At 29.6% G+C, this 22,978-nt stretch overlaps 1 protein-coding gene across 1 annotated transcript in view; it reads left to right on the top strand.

The window, feature by feature from the left end:
• The window catches only part of lobo (coiled-coil domain-containing protein lost boys), a 428,504-nt gene that overhangs the window by 371,999 nt on the left and 33,527 nt on the right, over positions 1–22,978 (top strand). The window contains exons 5-8 of the mRNA XM_075367810.1: positions 3,426–3,584; positions 6,831–7,049; positions 17,860–18,043; positions 20,105–20,362. Coding sequence (XP_075223925.1) covers positions 3,426–3,584; positions 6,831–7,049; positions 17,860–18,043; positions 20,105–20,362 — 820 coding nt within the window. The remainder of the gene's footprint in view (positions 1–3,425; positions 3,585–6,830; positions 7,050–17,859; positions 18,044–20,104; positions 20,363–22,978) is intronic.

Raw genomic sequence — 22,978 nt, 5'->3', positions numbered from 1 at the left:
TAACACAAAACTTGATTGCACAACATTGATCATAATTAATATCAGTCATTTTTGTAACGTGCAACAAAAACTCATTTCACAAAAAGATTGTTTACATCTCATGTGGCAACAGTAGACTAAAAATATGAATATATAATTTAAATCAGCTGTTCATATAACCATATGTTTACTAGTAACTTTACAACGTTGCCACTTTGACTGCCAAAAAAACTAGCCCCACTTTATTTACAGACATCGTAAATAAAGCCAGATATAAATAAATATAGTAGTTTTTAGTGTGAAAAAGTGTTTTATTTACAGTTGCTCTTGTAAGTAAAAAGATTTATATTTTTTCTACACTACTAATTTAACTGTATTTCTAATATATTTGTATTTGTAATATGTATTGAAATATATGACTACATATTTGTAGTATGTATATGTTTATATGTATTTTATAATATGTAATATGTATTTGTAAATATTTGTAATATAAATGAAATGTTCACCTTTGGAAAGCAACAAGTATCTGGGCAATCTAGAATCCACAAAATATGTCTGGATTAAAACTTTCTTTTAATCAGAAAAATGTTTCTGGTATTTTTTCACTTATTTTATATTTGATCAAATGATTAATGGAATATAAAATACACTTTACTGAAAATAAGTTCAATAGTGAACTCAGCAACAATGAATCAAAGAATAAATAACATATGTAATGAATACCAACAATCAGCATTGAATAAAGTATATATATATATATATATATATATATATATATATATATATATATATATATATATATATATATATATGACATTTACAGTTGGAAATGCCACATAAATGCTTAAGAGAGCATTTGGTAATGTTAAATGGAATAAAATTTTAACTGAATAATCAGGTGGGAATTAAAAAGAATAGAAGATGAATGAACAAAGAACTGTGAAATTCAGAAACAAGACACAAAGATGTTAGAGTCTGCATCCTTCGTTTTTCAATTTCAATATAGAAAAGGCAATATGGAATAAATAAGGATAGAAATAAATAGAAGGTAAAAAAGCAATTTATTTTTTTTTTGAAATCAAAAATTAGTTGCAAGAAATACTGAATAGCATGGATTTATTGCTAGGAGAGAAATCTAATTGAAAATAAATAAATTTAAAAATAAATAAAAATAAATTTAATTTATTGTGACAGAAAAAAAGAATAATAAAAAGGATAATGAGGATAATTATTAAGATAGGAGTTGCTAATGTACCTGGAGTGAGAGATCTTTGTTGTTTTGGATAATCAATTATAAAGGATGGGGGCAAAATAATCCAGACATCTAATCAAGACTGGTACAAGAAAGGGTAGTTTTTATGCAAATAGAAGTCTGTTAGTATCAAATGTAGTTCCAAATATTCAGAAACATGGACAATAGGAAACACAGAAAGGCAAAGAATAGAGCCTTTGAAATGTGTTTTACAGAAGGATGTTGAAAATTAGGTGGGTCAATAAAATATGAAATGAAGAGGACTTAAGACAAATAGAATAGAAGAATTTGTTTAGATTTTGAAGAGAGGAGAAGAGTGGATCTTTTATAAAAACATCTAGGTTTAGTTTATTTGAAGGTAGAGGGATGATAAAAACTGTAGATGAAACAAAAGTTGGAATATAGAAAACAGCTGTAACTGAGGATGTAGAATGTAGTAATAATAATGTTAAGATTTAAAAATGAATGGAGAGTAGCATTAAACCACTCAAATAACTGATGACTAAAAAAAGCAAATATATAAATTAATTAAATCCAAATCAAAATAAATTTTCAAAAAATAAAAATTAATGTTACCCATAATAAACTTTAAATAACTGCACCTTATGAATGAAAGTGAAAAACGTATAACATTTGGTCATTTATAAATAATTTACACAATATTAGCAATTACTGTTCTACTTTCAATCATTGTTTCAGATTACAGGTAATGTCTGTCTCTCATATCATGGTTTTCAATAATTACAAGTCATCACTTTCCCAAAACAATAATTATTGGACATTCGGCATATCATGCAGAGTGGAATTGTTTTTATACCAAACTATCTGAATAGATAGTTTAATTCTATCTTTGTTATTAGTATAGTTCTATCTTAGGGTACATTGGCTTCCCCTATCTTAATATTTTATTCCACATTATCCTATTTTTGTGTAACAATTAATTAATTTTGTTTTAAATTTTAGGTTGTTTATGTCATGATTTGATACGTGCTTATTATTTTTTTTAAATAAAAATTAACATTAATATTCATACATAAAAAAGCTGTTCTTTTAAACAATGCAAGCATATACAGTTACAATTAGATGTGACTTTGCACTAAGTCACAGATTAGATGTGATGGTTTGACAAGTAATTTGATTTTTTCAAATTTATTTTTAGAATTATTGTTATCTTATCTTGAATAACTAAATAAATTAGAATTTTTACTGTAATATATTGAAAGTAGACTTACTAGTAGTTAGCACTAGAAAAGTAACAGATTTAGAAATCAGTGTAATTTAACAAACTGTTGTTAAGACTGTTAGTGATTTGCATTTGCAGTATTGGAAGGACAGTAGACCCCTTAAATTGAAGTTAGATTGATGATTTGCATTGTATATTTGTTCAGGAATATAAAAAGAGTTTGTTAATTAGAATGTATCTGATACTGTAATCTATGTGATAGTTTGGTATAAAAACAGTTACACTCTAATGCTACAATAGCATTATATGCTAAATGTACAATAGTTATTGTGTCAGGAAAATAATTGATTATTTTCTATAGTTTTTAGAATTCTGATAATAAGCTGTTAATAAAAAGACTATGAATGGAAAAGCAAGAGAATATAATAATGAAAAGTATGAACTGACACAAACAAATGTAGACCCTATTTGCCTAAATGATAAATTAAGGAACAGAAATGCATGGTTTTCCAAACATTTCATAAAGTCTGATTTTTTTAAATGTTTTTTTTTGTGTTAATCTAGAAATAAATTGAAATAATTTTAAAGTAATGCTTTCTCCCAGTTATCCCACGTAATGTTAAACCTTCTACATATCATTATACTTAATAAAGTACTTTGGGTAAAAAAGTTCAGTGATTAGATTAAAAAAAAAAGTTCATAACCCCTATTTGTACCCTTGCAAGCAAAAAACCATCCTGAAAAAAAATGAAATGAAGAGCTAAGTGACTGAAAGCATTATGATATGGGTTTATAAAACTAATTTGGTTAATAATTTTGATCCAGTTCATCATTAAAAGTTAATAGATTGTGTAAATTTATTGCTGACTTTCACAGTTAACATCAGTGAAAAAATTACATATGTAAATTATAGGATTTAAGATTCTGATTATTTTATTTTAATATTTTTTAAAAAAATGTTGATGATATATTTAATATTTATAATTTATGCTTAACAAATATTTATAGGAAGAACCTCCTCCACCAGAAATACCAGTTTCAAAATATATTGCAAGACCAGTGAGAGATTTAAATAGTAAATTTGAATTGATGATGGAAGAACGTGAACAAGCTCAAATTAGAGAAGAGGAAGAAAGGTCTGCTGAAGAAGAAAGGTTAAGAATATCGGTCAGTTAAAATTGAAGGTTCTTTAAAGTAAATAAATAAGTTATTATTTCTATTTCTTTTTTATCTTCTTCCTCAGTCATGGATTAGATCTTTTAACTTGTTTTACAATCAAATTTTATTTCTACTTTGTAAGGAGTCTGTCTTGGTCTCTTTTTGTCATCAGTGTCTCATTGAGGTTGGATTGGAAACCAATTACCAAATCTGGAAATGACTCAGCCATATCCGCATTGATAGTTGCTTTCCATTCATTCTTTAGAATTGATATTAGTTGTTATAGAATTGATATTTAGTTGTTATTATATTCTTTTTCTTGAGTGTCAATCTGTTATAGAACATTGACAACCCACATGGCTGTTTTAATTCTTTTTATGGGTTCTGTTTTAAATGGTTGAAAGATTATAGCATTAAAGCATATTTTTAAAGTATTTCAGCCAACAAATTCTAACCTTTCAGTTGCTCTATTTGTTATATCTTCCCCTGATGTATCAGTTATAATCATTGATGTCTCTCTGGGTGCCTCATTAAAAACCTAAAGTATTTCAGTCTCATTTTCTTTGATACTTTTAATTTCAAATTCATTTTTCAGTTTCCCACTACTTCATTGCTTTATACATGTGCTGTGCAAGGAATTCTCAATAGTCATACACAAATATTTCAAAAGCTTGAAATTTCCTGACATGGGTCTTAATTAATGTTCTCAACAAAGAACCTAAGAACCCTTGAGATCTCACTAACCTCAGTTTGAGTCCAAATTATTGTGATACAATCTAAATCTCATTTATGACTTTTATTTCATTTATTTATAACTTTCATTCCTTAGCCTTCATAATCTTAAACACCTTGCTATTGCCTTTAATTAACAACATCCTTAATTTTACACAATTTTAATTGAGTTTTCCATGATACTTGACCTAAGAAAGCTCTCTTAATTGTTTAATATATATTTTAACCTGATAAATCTACAGATCCTGATAGGATCTACACACGTCCTCATCTAAGCCAATTTTGTAACCTAAACTGTTGAATTTCCTGACTTGATCTGATAATTACACAATTCATACAATATTAGATCTTATTAAATGGTTTCTGTAAAACCACAACTTTTGTTTTCCTTACAGTTGTTTGTTTAGAATTCTCATGTTGATACAGTTACATAACTGATTATAAACTGGTCAAGTCCAGCCATGCATGGAAACCCTCCTCTCCTTCTGTGGCTTTGGTTATATACACACATATACTCTTTTTATCGTGCCATATTGATAAAAACCCTGATGTTGTATTCTCTTTGATTAATCCTTAAACCTTATTAGACAGATGGTTATAATATTAAAATGTTTATTCTGATTGTTAATTACAATTACCACTGATGTAAGATTGTATCATTGACTCTCCATTCATTTAACTTTGACTCATTCTCTCCTATCTTAACATTCTAGTTCTAAGTATGCTAAATTCCTTTATTTTGTGTTTTTTATCTATTTATTATTTTTAGTATCACTGATAGTTATGATCATTAGGCACTAAAACATGACACAGTATACAGAAAATTGTACAAATTACTTTCTCAGTGTCATTTGCTTTTTAGTTGTGTTAGTGAAAAGAATTAGTGATGTCTTGTAGTCAAAAACTGAATACCAGGCAATTTGCGCTACAATTTTGCATGTAGGTTAAGTGATCAGTGTTTAAAGGAATGACTCCTATGCTTGGAGAAGATTGTCCTTGTTGTATAACAATTTTAAGTGGTACTAAGAGTTTTAAAAAGGAAATTTTAGCCTTGAGGATGCTCCAAGGTCAGGTTGACCATCTTTTACTGAGGGAAACATTGCTGCAGTGTAAAAAATAGACAGTAGTTTGACCTACCACCAAATAGAGATATCCTTAGTGTTAATGCACAGAACTTTATACTATTTTGCAAGATCACCTTCAAATTAGAAAGTTTTGTACTCTTTAGTGCCGCATAACTTGACTGATGATCAAATAGCACATCATATTTCATGGTGTCATGAAATGCTGAAAAAGTTTGAAGGTGGGAAGACTCTCTATGTGAACAGTATTGTGATAGGTGAAAAATTCAGCTGTACTATTATAAGTTTCCAACCAAGGCTCAGAACAAAGTGTGGGGTTGTTTAAAGATGAGGAGACCCACTGTTGCTGTTCAAAAATCCAGATCGCTAAAAGAGAATGGTGATCGTATTTTTCTTTCAGTGTGAAAAGAGTTTTAGAGCAAGTTGTGTTAAAAATTCAGAAGAGAGTTACAGGGAAGAGATATTCCAAGGAATGCCTGCCTAAAGTTGTTGAAGCTCACAAGATGCTGCACCCAAACTCAAGGATGGACAAAATGGTTTCTTCACCACAATAAAATTGCACAAGCATTGTTGAAGAACAGTCTGAAAGGAGGCATTTTACAAGTGATGATGACCTCCTAAGGGCTTGGGATGATAAATGTGCCTAGATCTCTTATGAAACAAGGCAGGGTTTCTTTGAAGACTGGTTTCAAACGATGGAGAAGTACAAAATGTGTGGTAGAAATTATTTTGAAAAATTATAAAAAGTAAAGTCATACTACAAAATTTCTTAGAGCCCTTGTATTGACTGAGAATTATTACTGAACAAACAGATTTAAGGAACTTATAAACACATCAAAACAAATGAAGCGATAAGATAATACTGTGATAATAATTAATTTGAGAGTGCTTTTGTTGTTACCACATCAAAAGTTAATTAATTAAACAATTTTTTAAAAATATTTTTAAAAATTAGAAATTTTGTCAAAATTGTAAAACTGATTATAACTGTGATCAAATATGTAGTTCACAGTTTCAAGTGGTTTGATATTTATCAGCTTTTATACAAGATTTACATATCATAGGATATTTTTGATCAATTGCAGATTTTCTGAAAATTCAAGAGTGTGTGTAAATTTGTTCATGTTTCAAAATCGGGATTTATACATTCATAAACTTTACACTTGTTGGGATCATTAATTTAGTACTTTTTAACATTATTTATTTATTTTTAACTACTTCATTTCATTTCAAGTTGTTTGTTGTACAGTTTGATTTATTGTAAATTCCAAACTAGATTGTATTTATCTACTAATTGATTTTTTCATTTGTAAACTGTAATGTTTTTAATGTAGCTATTCTTTCATGAAGTTTTTTTTTTCATTAACTGTGCTAAATAAAACTAAATAATTTAAGATTGTTACTTCATGTAAAATTGAATTTTTTTTTATTCATGTTGCAGGAATTAGAGAAACCAGAACCAGATCCTTTGTATGGCTGGAGAATTCATAGTTGGGTTTTAATGTTACCTGGAAAAAGAGATATTACTGAACCATTTTTTATTGAACCACCATCTGGTCTTGCGTTTCCATTATCAAATCCAAATTACCTTGGTATAGAGAGCATTTGGAACCATGATAATTACTGGGTTAATGTACAAACTTGTGAAAATGGATGCCAGGTGTATCTCTTAATATAACCTTTTTTTTATGTTTGTAAGTTGTTTATATGGTTTTTACAAGAATTTGCTTCTGGACAAAATGGCAAGCTGTTGAATTGGTCAGCAGATTGTTAAATTAGATTATCATCTTAGATTCAATTCTTAGCATAACTCTGGTATTTTTTCATGTATATTTCAATTTATACCTCCCAATTGCAGAACCACTTTGAAAATTTGGAAATTAAACTATTGCAGACATTAAATAAGTAGTTAAATAATGAACCATACTTCAATTTTTTTAAAGTAAATATTCAGTCCAGTAGTGAATTATTAGGTTAACAGGATTATCTAAAAAACTAGTCAGAACACAATTTGTTGCAAGAATTAGATTCCTCAAATATGACATCTAAGTAATATTCATAATATCATCCTGAGTTAGAATTCAATATCAAAATCTAAATCATAAAAAATTAAGCCACTTTTCTGCTTATTACCCATTATTAATCTTTTCTTTTTTTTATATTTTTGCACCATTAGCAAATAGCAAGTCCTTAAGTTTAGTTTGTTTGTAATTTGTTAATTTCTTTAAAAAAAAGAAAAAAGAATGATTGAGTCTTGCGTTTGAGTATATATATTTTATTCTGAATAGCTATACTAAGTTGTACCACTATTTAATCATGTTAGCTGATCTTGCAGATCAACAAATTACATGGTTCATTTACAATAAAAAAAAAAAATTGCTAATCTGTGCATAAATTGACAATAATTTTTAATTTTTGATACTGTATTCTAATTACACTAATCTTAATTGGTCTTGTCAACTTGATATCAGATCAGCAGATCCTAATTGTTTTAAAAATTGAACTATATAAATTTCATATTTGATTTATGACTAATTCTCCAACAGTTTAATTCATAATTTTCAAAGTAGTCCCACCAACTTGATTTATACAATTTGCTTGGCTTTCATTTCATTCATCTTTGAGTCCAGCTAATATTAGTTTGGTTTTTTTTTGTTTTCATCAGTAATTTGGCTGGTTTGATGCTATTCTCCATTCTTTTCTGTTCCACATTAACCTTGTAATTTTAACGTACAAGATTGTACAGTCTCGCTTGTTTTACACATTTTACTCATTATCTTCCACTACCTTCTATTTACCAGTTTACTAAATTAACAGGTTTACTGCACAATTTAAATTACTGGTTTACTAAATTAATTAAACCTGATAGTCTTCATACATTACTCCACCATCTACTTCACCCTTTATAAGATTATCACTAATTTCTCACCTTTATTCATCTTAGAACCAATTCATTTCAAATTTTATTAACCCTCCAAATTTTTAATTCCTTCCATAGTGTGCATCTTTAGTCCTTTTTCTTTTCTAATCAGTTTTCCTATTGCCCATGTTACACCACTGTAAAGTGCTACTCTCCACACTAATATATTCTCTGCGTAAAAACTAGAGTTCTTTGTAATGTTTAAATCTATGTTTGCTTGTTATCTGCAGAAAATCCAAGAAGACTTTGTTGTGCCGGTCTGCTTAGGCCATCCTTTATAATTTTACTCCCTAAATAAGAAATTTCTTCAACTCCTGGTATAGTGTGTTTTCCCATCTTAACATTTCATTCTTCATTGTATTATAAGGAAGGAAGACTCCTTTTTACCACATTTCATTATCTATATTAAAGTCTTACTTATTTTTGGATTGGATATCTCTCTGATCAATAAATCCATGATACTAAATTTTTTTTTCATGTTAATCTTGGTGTCTGCTTAAGAATAATGTCATCACTGAATCTTAATTATTTAGCTTAGAAAAACCAAAAAAAAACTTTTGATCCATTTTATGGTTTATATGAGAAATCAATTTCTCAAAATGAATAGTCTTCATTCATATTATCATTGACCAAACATTTTACTCACATATAGGTTATCCTTGTAAATATTTTTAATACAATAAACATTAAACTGAAAGTAACAGTTCTCATCTTTATCTGCTCCTGCTTTTATGATAACAACAATTGAATTTTTTTCATCTGAAGCCTCCAGTTTTATAGATTTTAAAAATTAACATGTGAAGATTTTTTAGTTCTATTTATCAGTAATTCAGATATATCAATAATTCCTAATGCTTTATTTTTGTTTTCGCTTTCTAAAACTCTTAAATTTGTTTATGCTTTTTAAAATTCTGAACATAGCAAAGCCTCCTCAGAAATCATTACATTCTTTTATCTCCTTTAACATTATATCAGATTTCCCCTAGAATACTTTTTGCTATGTACTTCTGTCATCTACTGGTCTTACTTCTCTCTATGACATTAGTGTTCCATCCACATCTCTTATACTGATACGTTACAATTCATTTTCCTAAATCTTTCTTTTAATTTTCTATTTGCAAACCTACCTTTTCAGTTAATATTTTTCTTACCTATTACAATGTTCTTCAGTCAGTTCTACTTTGCTGCTTTGCATTTTCCATTAATTTTTCTGCAAATCTGAATACGAGCAATCTGAATAAATAGCCATGAACAGAAAAGATGCAGTGTCTGAGATGTGGAAGAGTGTTATCAAAGAGAGTGGGAAAATGCATATAAAATATGCTAGAAAGCCATGACATTGTGCCTTGAATGAATATAAGCTACATGTAAATTAGCCAACATATCTCTTACAGAAGCCCTTGTATGAAATTAAGAAGCAAAATCTAAGGCAGGTGTTAAAAGACAAAAAAATTACTCCTGAAAGGGGAAAGCATTTCTTTCAATTGTATTTGAGGACACCAATTACGTAATCATAGCAAAGCTATTATTCTGGGCTTACCCATATCTTCATCTTTTTTAAGGCTGATAAAATGAGGTTGTAGTAAATATTTTGATGTTATAAGCAAGAATAGAAAGTAGTAGAGAATCAGATTAAATTAGTCAAATGGCTGGCTAATGATCCCCAAAAATATTGTTTATAATTAATTAATATAATATTTATTTCTTTGAAAATAAATTTATTTATACAAATATAAATTTGTCTAAATAAATTGTGATAAGTCACTCAATTCTTCTGATTAATTAACATAAACATTATTACAAATGTATTAATGATTATTATTCTCGAAAATTATTGCTATTATTTATTAAATGAAAATAAATGGTTATTTTTAAGAGATAAATGTTTGTTTCATTTTTGAGGATGATGGTGACTCATGTCTGTTCACCTATAAACATTATAATTATGACATGGAATGTAATACATGTTGTATCAATAAGAGATATGTTAGTTTATATTTTTCACCCTACTGTTTATTCATTTTTAATAAGTCAAGAATTGACTATATTTCTAGTCATGTCCTTTTTAAATAGTTATCTTTGGATATAGATTGAATTGTGTTATTTGCAAAGACGGTAAAAAAGAATTTGTTTAAGATTTTGAGAAGGTAATAATAATTACACTGGTCAACATAAAATTTGGAACTGTAAAGGGAGTAGGTGTTCTATACAGTATTTTGTATGCTGAATCTGAATATGTATTCTGAAACAACCCATCATGTAACATTCTTAAGTTACAATCTCTTAAATTTATTTGTTCCATCATTCATGGTACAAACTATACAAATAAGTTAGTACGTCTGTATGTTATGCTTATTCATATCTGATTTATATTGTAATGCATGCTGTAGATCTTTATTTGATACTTAACAGTGAATGATGTCATTTCATGTCAAGCCAGACATGTATAGACATGTCAGTGAGTCAAGTAATGAGTAATTCAACATGATGAAATTTTCTTCAGTATGAGTTCAGCTCTTGGTATGACTTGCTGTGTTCATTAGTAGTGGGTTTTATCATACACAAATTATAAAGATTGTTTCATAAGTGATGCCATAAATTTAGTGAAAGATTTTTATTACAGAATAATTTTTAATATTATTTTATTTAACATCAAGATTTGTTAAGTTTTGTGTGTGTGGGGGGGGCTTATTAAAAAGAAGCTTAAAAGCAGTGTTGTTAACTCAAATAAGTTTTCTTCTATACCAGTAGCAGATGCTGTAGGAATGAAAGAAATATATGAAAGTATGTCAAACATTTTAAAAACTATTAAATATGGTGAATCATTGCTGACTTGAAAGAGATTGGGTTTCCTTTCAGTCTCCAGAGTGGCTTTACAAAATATATGTGTTTCTTGTATTTGTGGGATAGTCGGGCTGTAGTTAAACACTGTGCAGTTAAAGACTGACCAAAAATAAATCAGTTTACACCAGGAAAGGAAAGCGTTGTCAATATTTCCCTTTTTGAAGCAGATCATATTATTTTTTGAAGATCACATAAAACTAGGCCTGCTGAAGAATTTCATAAAAGCTTTAAATAAAGATGGAGACGGCTTTAAATATTTAGCAGAGAATTTTTGACAGTTATGTGAAGCCAAATTAAAAGAGGGTATATTCATCAGGCCACAAATAAGAAAATTAATTCGTGAAAATATATTTGACAGTAAAGTGAAGAACTAGCAGCATGGAAGTCATTCAAGGATGTTGTTACTGGTTTTCTTGGAAACAAAAAATCTGAAAACCACAATCAGCTTATAAATGAACTCTTAGTGAACTACAAAAATTTTGGCTGCAAAATGTCATTGAAAATTCATTTTTTACATTCTCATTTGGACTTTTTCCCTTTAAACTCGAGTGACATAAGCGACGAACAAAGAGAAAGGTTTCACCAAGATATATTGCAGATGAAACAACATTATCAAGGCAGATGGGATGAATCTATAATGAGTGACTGCTACTGGATGATAAAAAGAGAAGATTTCATTGAACACAAAAATAAAATAAAAATAGCATAAACATAAATGTCTGCAAAATAAAGGTAGGAATTTTAATTGTAATTATTGTTATTTGTGTATTCTATTATTTAAGAAGTTTTCAATATTTTAACGGGTCATAACTAAAATTCTGAGGGTGATGAAGAAAAACTGATTTCATTTTAAGGATTCAGCATAAAAAATACCTGTAATTCACCTACTTATATCTCAATTCAAAATTATATATATTTTTTTTTGTTATCTGTATAATCAATAAGGAAAGTAAGGGACCAAGGTCATCTCTCTGTAGTACTCTGCATCTTACATCTTGCAGTGAGGATATTTTACATGTGCTTTCTTATCAAAAGATGGAATTAGGAATCAGATGTTTTCCTAAAATTGTAAAAAAAATTTTAAATGTAATGTTTCTCTCATCTGTGCTTTTAAAATTATTTTCTAAAAATTGAGAAATGGCTATGTCAGTAAGGAATTTTATCTAAAAATGTGCTGAAAGTTATACTAAAAGTCTTATACTTTTGAGGTGTTAAAAATCTATTTTTCAAAATTTTATTTAAATAGTTTAGAAAGTATAGGCAATAATGAAATTAGCATACAAATTTGTAAATTAAGTTTGAATTTCTCTTAACAAGGGTATTAATGGAAGTCTTATGGCAGCTGGGAAATACTCCATTGGTGAAAGTTTTATTAATAAGATTTGTAATAATATCTACAATTTTTTTTAAATACGGGAGCAATTTTATCAATAGCCGCCAGTGAATACTCTTTACATTTGAAATGCATCTTGCTAGAAATCAGCAAAAAATAGAAAAATATTGATTCATCAACAAAATCATTTAATGTGAAAGGCTTTGTTTGAAATGGATTAATATTATTGGTATTTGAAATATTAGAAAAAAATATATTAAATTATTTTTCTCAAGACCGGGGAATGAGATAAAGAAGTCCTTTTTGTATTTTGGTAAAGTTATCTGATCTGTTTTATATCCAAATCAATTTTCAGTTTGAAAACTCCCACAAAGCATTAGATTTATTAAGTTAAATATTAAAATGATTAAATTATAATTCTTTAGCATTAAAAATATGTCAGCATAAATTCATTTGTTTTTTGTTTTTTTTTTTCAAATAATTTGTAAGTTATTAGACAAAATTATATTTGACATTTCATGGAGATTACTTAACTTAGAGGTAGATTTTAAAATTGCTTTAGTATCCACGCATTATATTTTTTTATGTTTAAAATTGTTTCTTCTTTACTAAAGACAAAGTAGAAAGACATCAAACTGGAGGAGATTTATAAATTTATTAATAACCATCAGCATCACTTTTAGACTGGGGCACTGAATTTTTCAGCACTGAAAATTAATTAATTCCCTGAATAAGCAGAGATTTACAACTTTATTAAAAAGATAGTCTTTGACAAAAATTCAGATTTCCTACTTTTCTGTGCAGTTTTCTAGAAACTTTTACAAGCTTAAAATTACCTAACTAAGAAATGGCTGTGTATTGAACAACCAGTTTTCTGAAAATATGGAAAAATCTGGTTGACCCAGTGAAAAGAAATATTTCAACTGGGAGAACAACATTAGTATAATGTTTCATAATGTTTTAGAGGTAGGAAAAATCAAAGTCTGACAATTGAAGATTACAATCATCTTAACTGCCAACATTATTTGTGTTAATATTATAATGTATTGTATTATTATGATTAATATTATTTACAATCCTGATAATAAATAGGTCTGATCAGTAGTTTTTCTTTTTGGATTTCCAACAGTTTAGGAAATGTGGGTGCTGATGGATTATTGTTGATAAAAATATTCTTATTTTTAATTAATTCTAGGCAGTTATTATATTTTACTTTCCATCATATTTTTTTATTTTTTGCAATGCTTCTAATCCAGTTATTATTCTACCTTGGACTGTAATTGTTTATTAATTACATTACAGGAACATTTATTTTATCATCTTTAACAACAGGATTATTGTCTAATTTTATTTTTTAATTATTAATTTTTTTCTTTTAACTTATCTCAACATTTAATTTTATTTATATTGTCAAACTATCATATCACGTGAAGTACTCACTGAAGTTCAAAATGAGGACTAATGTTGATCCTATTTTTAAAGCAGAATCCTCTTCCTTTAAACCTCTGCTGGCAATGAATTAAACCACCTTGTTTGGAATTTGAACTTGTCGAAGAAACAAGGAGAGATTTTAAGATCTATGCTAAAAGGGTGGAATCTTCAACACACTGACACTAAAGTGTATTTCTTTCATAATCAAGGAGAAGAATTTCACAATTTATATCCTGAAGAAAATATTTTACTGTGCTATAACAATATTTATGCTGTCATGGATGCACCATCATGAAAACAACTCTGCAGAGTGGAAACTAACTATTCAATAATCCTACGAGAACTAGTTTAAAAACTGATTTGTTGCACAATGGCAACAAATTTCTTCTGTTACTTTGAGCCTATGCAACTAAGTTGAAAGTAACATATGACAATATGAAAACCTGTAAGAAAAAATTCAGTGCAACAAGTACTATTGGACTATATATTGCTATTTAGAAGTGTTTGGTTATTAATGGGTTTGCTGCTCGGATACAATAAGCTTTGTTGCATTTTGTGCGAATGGGACAGCAGATACAAGAAAAATCATTACCTCAAGAAGGAATGGCCAAAGCATAAAGCACTTATTCCTAAACAGAAGAATGTTGTACATCTTCCGCAGTTAAGTACTCACTTAGTTGAAGTGTACACACTTGTTAGGAATGATTCTCTTACCTCCCTCCATATAAGATTAGAGATTTTCAAAAACTTTGTTAAGGCAATGATATAAATGGAGTTGGATTTCATTATATGAAGGAAAGATTTCTTATTTTGGTAACATTAAAATCAAGGGAAGGAATGTTTGTGGCTCCCCACATAAGAACTTTGATTAAAGATGAATAATTTGAGGAATTAATCAAGTTAAAAAGTCAGCATGGAGATCATTTAAAAGTGTTAAGCAAAATGTTTTAAGAAATCATGAATTCTCCAACTGCTGTGACATTGTGGGTGAATTATTTCAATTAAACAAATATATAGGATATAATATGTCCCTAAAAATTCATTTCTTGAAGTCACACCTGGATTTCTTTGGTGCTGACATTGATAAGCACAGAGCACCATATCTCAATCATGAAAACATGTGACAGTGGAATGCAAGAATGCTCGTAGATTATTGATGGATGCAAAAGAGGGATGCTCCAGATGTCAAACACAAAAAGCAAAGTACCACATTTTAGGTAAGTTGCATAGCGCCCTGCAAATATAAATTTTTATATTTCTCTCAGAGTTTACCACAAAAGATAACAAAAGTAAATTCAATTTGGATCACATATTTTGTTCATTGTGAAAAAAAAATTAATTTTATTCCTCAGTGTAATTAATTGTGTATTTTTTTATTCTGCTCTTAAAAGGTTTTACAGTGGTTTTCTTTGACTTACCATTCAAATGTTAGGAGAGTTCCCTTTTTTATTCATGGAGTATTCACCCGTTCCTCATGTGACCTGTACAATGTTTTGTTATATGCCGACTAGAAAAAAATATTAACTGATTTATTTATTGCAGCAGGTTGATTAATCCACTTAATTCTACTTCCACTACTCTTTCTCAAAATGATTCTCCATCTTTCACCAGCTTTGTCTTTTGCAGGACTTCCTTCATGCAGTCTAACCACCTTTTTCCTGATATTCCTGTAGGCCTTTCTCTCATTATTTTTAAATTAAAAATACCTTTTCCCTCGTTTCCACTAATCACTCACTGTGAGCATTCGAACCATCTTAGTCTACTCTGTTCAACATTCTATATAGTGATGTGCAGTGAAAATGTTCTCTTGCAGTAGCATTTCTTATTTAACTTTTTCTCATAAATATATGTTTAATTTACTATTTATTCTATAATGCATGGAATCTGGCTTTTCATTTCGAGTTACCAAGGACACTGCAGCAAAATCTTACAGTAATGAAATCTTAGGATAAGATAACAATCCATTTTTACTCTATGCAGTTAAAGAGAATCTATGCAGTTAGAGAATCCGTATTCATTAATTACGGATTCTCTATTAAAACAATCTCTCATAACCAACATATAGTACTCTGCCAATCTTGTGACATAAATTTCAAATGTTCTGCCTGACAATTTTCAACTGGAACTTACAATTTCTTAATCCTAAATTAATGCTGTTAAGAAGGACTTCTATTTCTAACTGGAAACTACAATTTCTTCATTAACTACATTTGCTACAGCTTTCTAAAAGATCTATTTTACTTACTTAGTGTATGTATAAACTCTTCTATGTTCTCAAGAATTATTTGCAGAGTTACCTTATATGATTCCTGTTTACTGTGAAGACCACAGAGGGGTCCGAAAAGATGTACTCACTGTTTGCTAGCCCATATCTCATGACAATTTTTGGTACTGAGAGAGGGTTATGGTAGTGTTCGAAATGACAACCAGCAGCTTCTATACAACACCCGTGGCGTCGAACTACAGCTGTTAGTGTATCTGGCAGCACATGACTATGATTTCTCACGTAGCTCATCGATTGTTGCTGGTTTTTGTTGATGCACACCATTCTTGATGGTTCCCCACAGATAGAAGTCCAAAGGTGTCAAATCAGGAGACCAAGATACTCAACAGCACCTCTTCGACCCACCCACCATCCGGACAGAGTTTTATCATGGTATAACCTGACACCTCGATGACGGTGAGGCAGGGCTCCGACTTGTTGCACGCAAAAAAGTTCATCGCAATACAGCTTTTGGATGGCAGGCAAAATCCTTGTCTGAGACATATGAAGATAAGTCAGTTACGGTACCTTCAAAGAAGAAGGGATCAATCAAACCACACATTGATAGACCACACCACACATCAATCCTCGGTAGACTCACTGCCCTGTCCACACGAGTGTGAGAATTTTCAGGAGACCAGTACAAACAACTGTGGCGGTTCACAGTACCATTAAGTTTGAATTGTGCCTTGTCAGTCCACACAAACTTCCCTGCAAATTCCTAATCCTCGCCAACCGTGTGCTGAAATCATTCACAGTACTCCAGCCTTCGATCTGGGTCGTCCTCATTTATCGCGTTTAGGAGACTTGGAATATACACTTTCCACTCTTTGCACTCTTCAGAATGCGTCTTACACTTGACCGACTCACCATTTTCGTGCGCTCCCTGGTTAACTGATTTTTGCAGTGATCAGGTGAATTGTTGCAACACCACAGCACTGAACGCTGGACTTGTGTCTGTTTGTGGTCGGCCAGATCTTTCTTTGTGCACATCTTTAACAAACAGTTCCATCGGCTTTGAATTTATTGGAAATGCGAGCAATTGTTCGACGAGTTGGTGACGGTGTTCCAAACTCTGTCTGCCACTGTCGTTGTACCTCGTTAATATTCTCATACTCTCAGTAACACTTCAGTACAACCTTGCGTTCAATAAACGATAAGCAAATCTTAGCCATTGTTGCTACTTGACTGTATTCTGCTGCACTGGCTAATACGACTGGCTCATTTCACTACTAACCACTCACGCATGCACAACATAAATTACCAGCTCCATCTATCACAACAAATTTAATACCTTACACTATGCTACACATTAGATTTATGAGTGTAAGTCTTTTTGTTTAGATATTTTTTTTAATCACAAACAATGAGTACATTTTTTTAGACCCCTCTTTATACTTGATTTTCATATTACCTTCAAAAATGAATTAACTTCTCATTCTCCATCACTATTGTAATATTTCATGAAATTTTTCAGTTGATTAGACTAATATCTGTTTAATAAAGATCTAATTATATGTTATCCAAACAATCTTTTACAATTCCTGCCTCTTTAAGTTAATTTTCTTTTTATTTAATTATTTTTTTTACAAGAGTCAGTATTTTAAAATTATCTCTATCACTGAGCATCATGAATAAAATATAATATTTTATTAATTATCTTATGTAATCTTTTTTAGGACCTCAATACAGATATAAATAATACAGATTATTGGGAACATCTGCTTGCTGGTGAACCGTGGGATCAACGGGTTATAGCAAAAGATACATTCAACTTACCTGATGAAAAGGATATTCTTTTACAGGAAAAGCATTTAGATATGCCTTCTTCATGGGTGTTACCAATAAATTTACCTCACAAGAGTAAGTTTTGATATGGATATTGACTTAGATATAAATAAATGATTTTAATACTAAAAAATAATTCAATTGTTTTTACTTTGTTAACCAACTCAAAAAAGGAGGTTATCAATTTGACTTTTTTTTTTTAATGTATGTTACACAATATTTCTGAGGTTATTAAATGGATTTTGATAATTTTTTTTAATTGAAAGAGTATACTTTCAAAATAGTCCCCTATAATTTTTAACCAAATCCGATGATAATATGAGGAAAAATACAAAAAAAAGCTAACGGCTCAACACTCTTAGCCGCTGACTGCTTGCACAGTACAAAAGGAGGAGGTTTTATAAAATAATTTATAAAAAATAAAATCGACTTCAACAAATAATACTACTAAAATGTCAAAATAATTATATTTTTATGTTTAAATTACACTATGCCTGGAAAAAATTCTGAAGGAGATGCAGAGAATTGTCCCCTCCCTAATGATCAAGAAATGAGGAAATTAATTATTTATACTTTACCAGACATAAAGAAGTAATTATATTTAATCTGATCTTTCATAGAAAAAGATAAATAAAAGGTTGTTATAATTTTAATGGCTTGTAATTATGGCTATTATTTTAATGGCTTTTTGATATTTAATTAAAGAACTGTTTGAGTAATATAAATAAAATAGATTAGTTATAAAGGTTAATTTTAAGTTGCATAATTTAAATATTTAAAAATTTAACTTGTGAAGAATATTTTAATTAGCATTTTTTTTCTATGATTTTTCTATGAATCACACCAAAAAGTAAACTGTATTTTTGCATGCAGGTGACTTCTGACCAACAATACAAATTTGGTCTCCACTGGTATTAATGATTTTGTAATTGAATTATGAGTTTTTTCCTTAAGATCATAAATTTTTATTAATAATTATTAATTAAATATCTGACATTTTATATCAGACATTAAGGTTAACATTTTTACATTTTTTAAGGTTAATGATTTTACATAAATAATAGTTTGTATAATTTTTGCACCAACATCAGTATGTTCCTAAGCCAATAAAATGTTACAATTGTGGATTTTTTAAAATTTCAATATATAATGACCCTTGCAGAAATATCTTATACTTTGAAAGTGGAGAACACTAAAACCCCCCGCCCCCGCCTCCCGCCACCCGCACCATTTAGACGGGATTTGCTAAATCAATAATTTTAAATGGAACTTAAAAATGCGTGTTCCTATTCTAATAATTCATGCCAGTAGAGCAACCCTTAAAAGTCTGTTATCAATGTACCTTCAAATTTTACCATATAATATCATACAATTATTAAATAATTTAATTTAGGGTATTCAGAATATAAAACAAGCATAAATTAGAGAATTTTAAATCTGTTTATTAAGATTTAACAATAAAGCTTTAAAAAAGCCTGGTAAAGTACTACATGACTTTCCTGGCTATGTTGGTCAAGTCATGATTACCAAAATAAGATTTAAGCATCCTCAAATTTTGAATAAAAAATTTTTCTTTTTTTTTAAAGATCTCTATTGTGTGGGGAAAATGTTGGAAAAATTTATTTACAAAGAAGTGATCCCTAGCAAAGAAATAATTTAAAAGAGAATTATTTAAAAATATTGAAAAGATAAATTTTAACTTTTATAAAAGTAATGAAAAAAATTGCTTCTCATCTTGGGTCTGGAATATAATGTAGGTGCAAAAGCTACCATAATTTTAATAGAACATTAAGTGATCCACCTCTCGTGTGTGTGTGTGTGTGTATATATATATATACACATATGTGTGTGTGTGTGTGTATATATATATACACATGTGTGTGTGTGTGTGTGTGTGTGTGTGTGTGTGTGTGTGTGTGTGTGTGTGTGTGTGTGTGTGTGTGTGTGTGTGTGTGTGTGTGTGTGTGTGTGTGTGTGTGTGTGTGTGTGTGTGTGTGTGTGTGTGTGTGTGTGTGTGTGTGTGTGTGTGTGTGTGTGTGTGTGTGTGTGTGTGTGTGTATGAATGTGTTGTATAGTTTATTACTGTTAATAATTTTTTTAATAATAATTTTATTATTATATATATATTTTTTTTAGAGTACGAAGAACGTTACCCAAAAGGAAATAAAGTGGTCAACTACAGGAAAACAAGGTGTGAGTTTTATGCGCCATATCTCCATAAGGATGGTCTTGTATGGCATGCCCTAACATATAAACATTATGATTTTTTAGAACCTGAATCTGTTACTGAATCATTTATGAATAGAGAAGACTATCTAGTTAAAAGCTTTAGAAAAATCGGTGAAGATTACATTGAAGAGCACTATAAAAGAGGCCGTGATGATGCCATGAAAGGTAACATATCTTTGTAGATGTACAATAAACCCACAGCTGTATTTTCTTTTCTTTTTTAAAAAACCAATATGATGGCATCCTCTTGGGTAAAATATTCTGAAGATACAATAGACTTCTAGGTGAGAGATTCTATTTTATACCAGGTCAGATCTCCAGGTGGGGACTTCCCGAGAGAACATCAGAAAGTATAAGGGAATCAGATGAAATCATAGTATACAGTTTCTAATCATAGTATACAGTTTTACAAGATCAAATAAGAGTATATAGGCTGGATGATTTAAAGCAAGGGAATGATTAAGATAAATCCAGATATGGTAGAAATTAATGAGGTGAAATCAAAATAATCAAAAAGTGAAAGTGGAAGAATAATACTGAGTAAAGATATACATAAAAGACTATGTTATTACAAACTATTAATCAGAAAATTATTTCAGTCAGGATGGATTTAAATCCCAAGTTTACAACAATAAAAATTCTTAGGGCAACCTCTTTAGCAAAACTTGAAAAGATAGAAATGATCTCTGTACAAAATAAATATTCTGATCAAATATATAAAAAGATAACAGTATGTATCATACAGACAAGAAGGACAAAATACATGGGCAGGAAGGGAAATAGCTTGAAGAAATGCTGGTTCTAAGAAAAAAAAGAGAAATTAAGCCTCAGGTAGAAATATAAACTTGAGAATAAAATTGCAAACAAACTTGTTTTTAAATTGTTATAAAAGACACGATGAGGTACCCTTCTGTATAGGCTGATACAGAAATGTATTGAAATAGAGAAAAAAAACATTATTTCAGGAGAGAGTAGATATAGTATATAAATAAAATAAGAGAAAGCATTGGGTAAATGAGAGGAAACGAATGTGTGGCATTATCTTGTAAACCGATTTACTACATGGTTGATTGCACATATATTAATCAGATTTAGTTAATTTGGTGATAGAAAAGAAAAACTGTAAAGGGAGACAAAATTATTGAAATGTATTCATTTATAATAGATTGTTTTTTTGACTTCAATCATTTGATTGGTTTGATGCAGCTCTCCAAAATTTCCTATCTAGTGCCAGTCGTTTCATTTCAGTATACCACCTACATCCTAGATCCCTAACAATTTGTTTTACATATTCCAAACGTTGCCTGTTTGCACAATTTTTCCCATCTAACTGTCCCTCCCATACCAAAGCAACTATTCCAGGATGCCTTAAGATGTGGCCTATTTTGTCTCTTCTTTTAGCTATATTTTTCAAAGTGCTTCTTTCTTCATCAATTTGCCGCAACACATTTTCATTTGTTACTTTATCCAACCATCTGACTTTTAACATTCTTCTATAGCATCACACTTCAAAAGCTTCTAATCTTTTCTTCTCACGTGCTCCAATCATCCAAGTTTCACTTCCATATAAAGCTCCGCTCCAAACATATACTTTCAAAAATGCTTTCCTTATGTTTAAATTAATTTTTTATGTAAGCAAATTATATTTTTGAAGGAAAGTTCATTTTTCCTGTGCTATTCAGCATTTTATGTTGCTCATGCTTTGGCCATCTTTAGTAATTCTATTTCCCAAATAATAAAATTCTTCTACCACCATAGTCTTTTCTCATCCTATTTTTATATTCAGTGGTTCTTCTACTTTATTTCTACTACATTTCATTGCTTTCATTTTGTTCTTATTTACTTTCATGTGATATCATCAACTAATCACAGCTCTTTATCTTTTCACCTTGCATGGTTATTCCAAATCTAAATTGTTCCTTAAAATCATTAACTGCTAGTTCTATCTAAAGATTAAAAAATAACAGGCATAGGGAACATCCTTGTTGGACTCCCTTTTTTATTACTGCTTCTTTCTTATGTTCTCCAGTTATTACTGTTGCAATTTGGTTCTTGTAAATGTTACAATTCTTCTTCTACCGCTATACTTAAACCCTAAATTTTTTTAAATGCTGAACATTTTATTCCAGTCTACATTATCAAATGTCTTTTCTAATTCTATAAATGCCATATATATTGGTTTGTTTTTCATCCTTCTACTATTAATCTGAGCACTAAAATTGCTTCCTTTGTCCCTATACTTTTCCTGAAACCAAATTGGTCTTCTCGTAATACTTCTTCCACTCTCCTCTCAATTCTTCTGTACAAAATTCTAGTTAAGATTTTTAATGCATGAGTAGTTAAGCTAATTGTTCTGTATTCTTCAGATTTCTCTGCTCCTGCTTTCTTTGGTATCATGACAATAACACTCTTTTTGAAGCCTGACGGAACTTCCCCTTTTTCATAAATATTACTCACCAGTTTGTATAATCTACCTATCGCTTCCTCACCTGCACTGCACAGTAATTCTGCAGATAGCCCATCTATCCCAGGAGCCTTTCTCCCATTCAAATCCTTTAATGCTCTATTAAATTCAGATTTGAGTATTGTATCTCCTTTTTCATTCTCTTCGACTTACTTTCTCTTCTTCCTCTATAACACCATTTTCTAATTCATTTCCTCCATATAAGTCTTCAATATATTCCACCCACCTATCATCAACCTTTTCTTTCATACCATCCTTATTTAACACATTATTAGATTTTAACTTATATACCAGAAAATTCTCCTTAACTTTCCTGT

Source organism: Lycorma delicatula, chromosome 5 (assembly GCF_047948215.1).
Source record: "Lycorma delicatula isolate Av1 chromosome 5, ASM4794821v1, whole genome shotgun sequence".
NCBI lineage: Eukaryota > Metazoa > Arthropoda > Insecta > Hemiptera > Fulgoridae > Lycorma > Lycorma delicatula.
The sequence above is the reverse complement of the archived record's forward strand: the minus strand, read 5'-3'. Positions and strand labels throughout refer to the sequence as shown.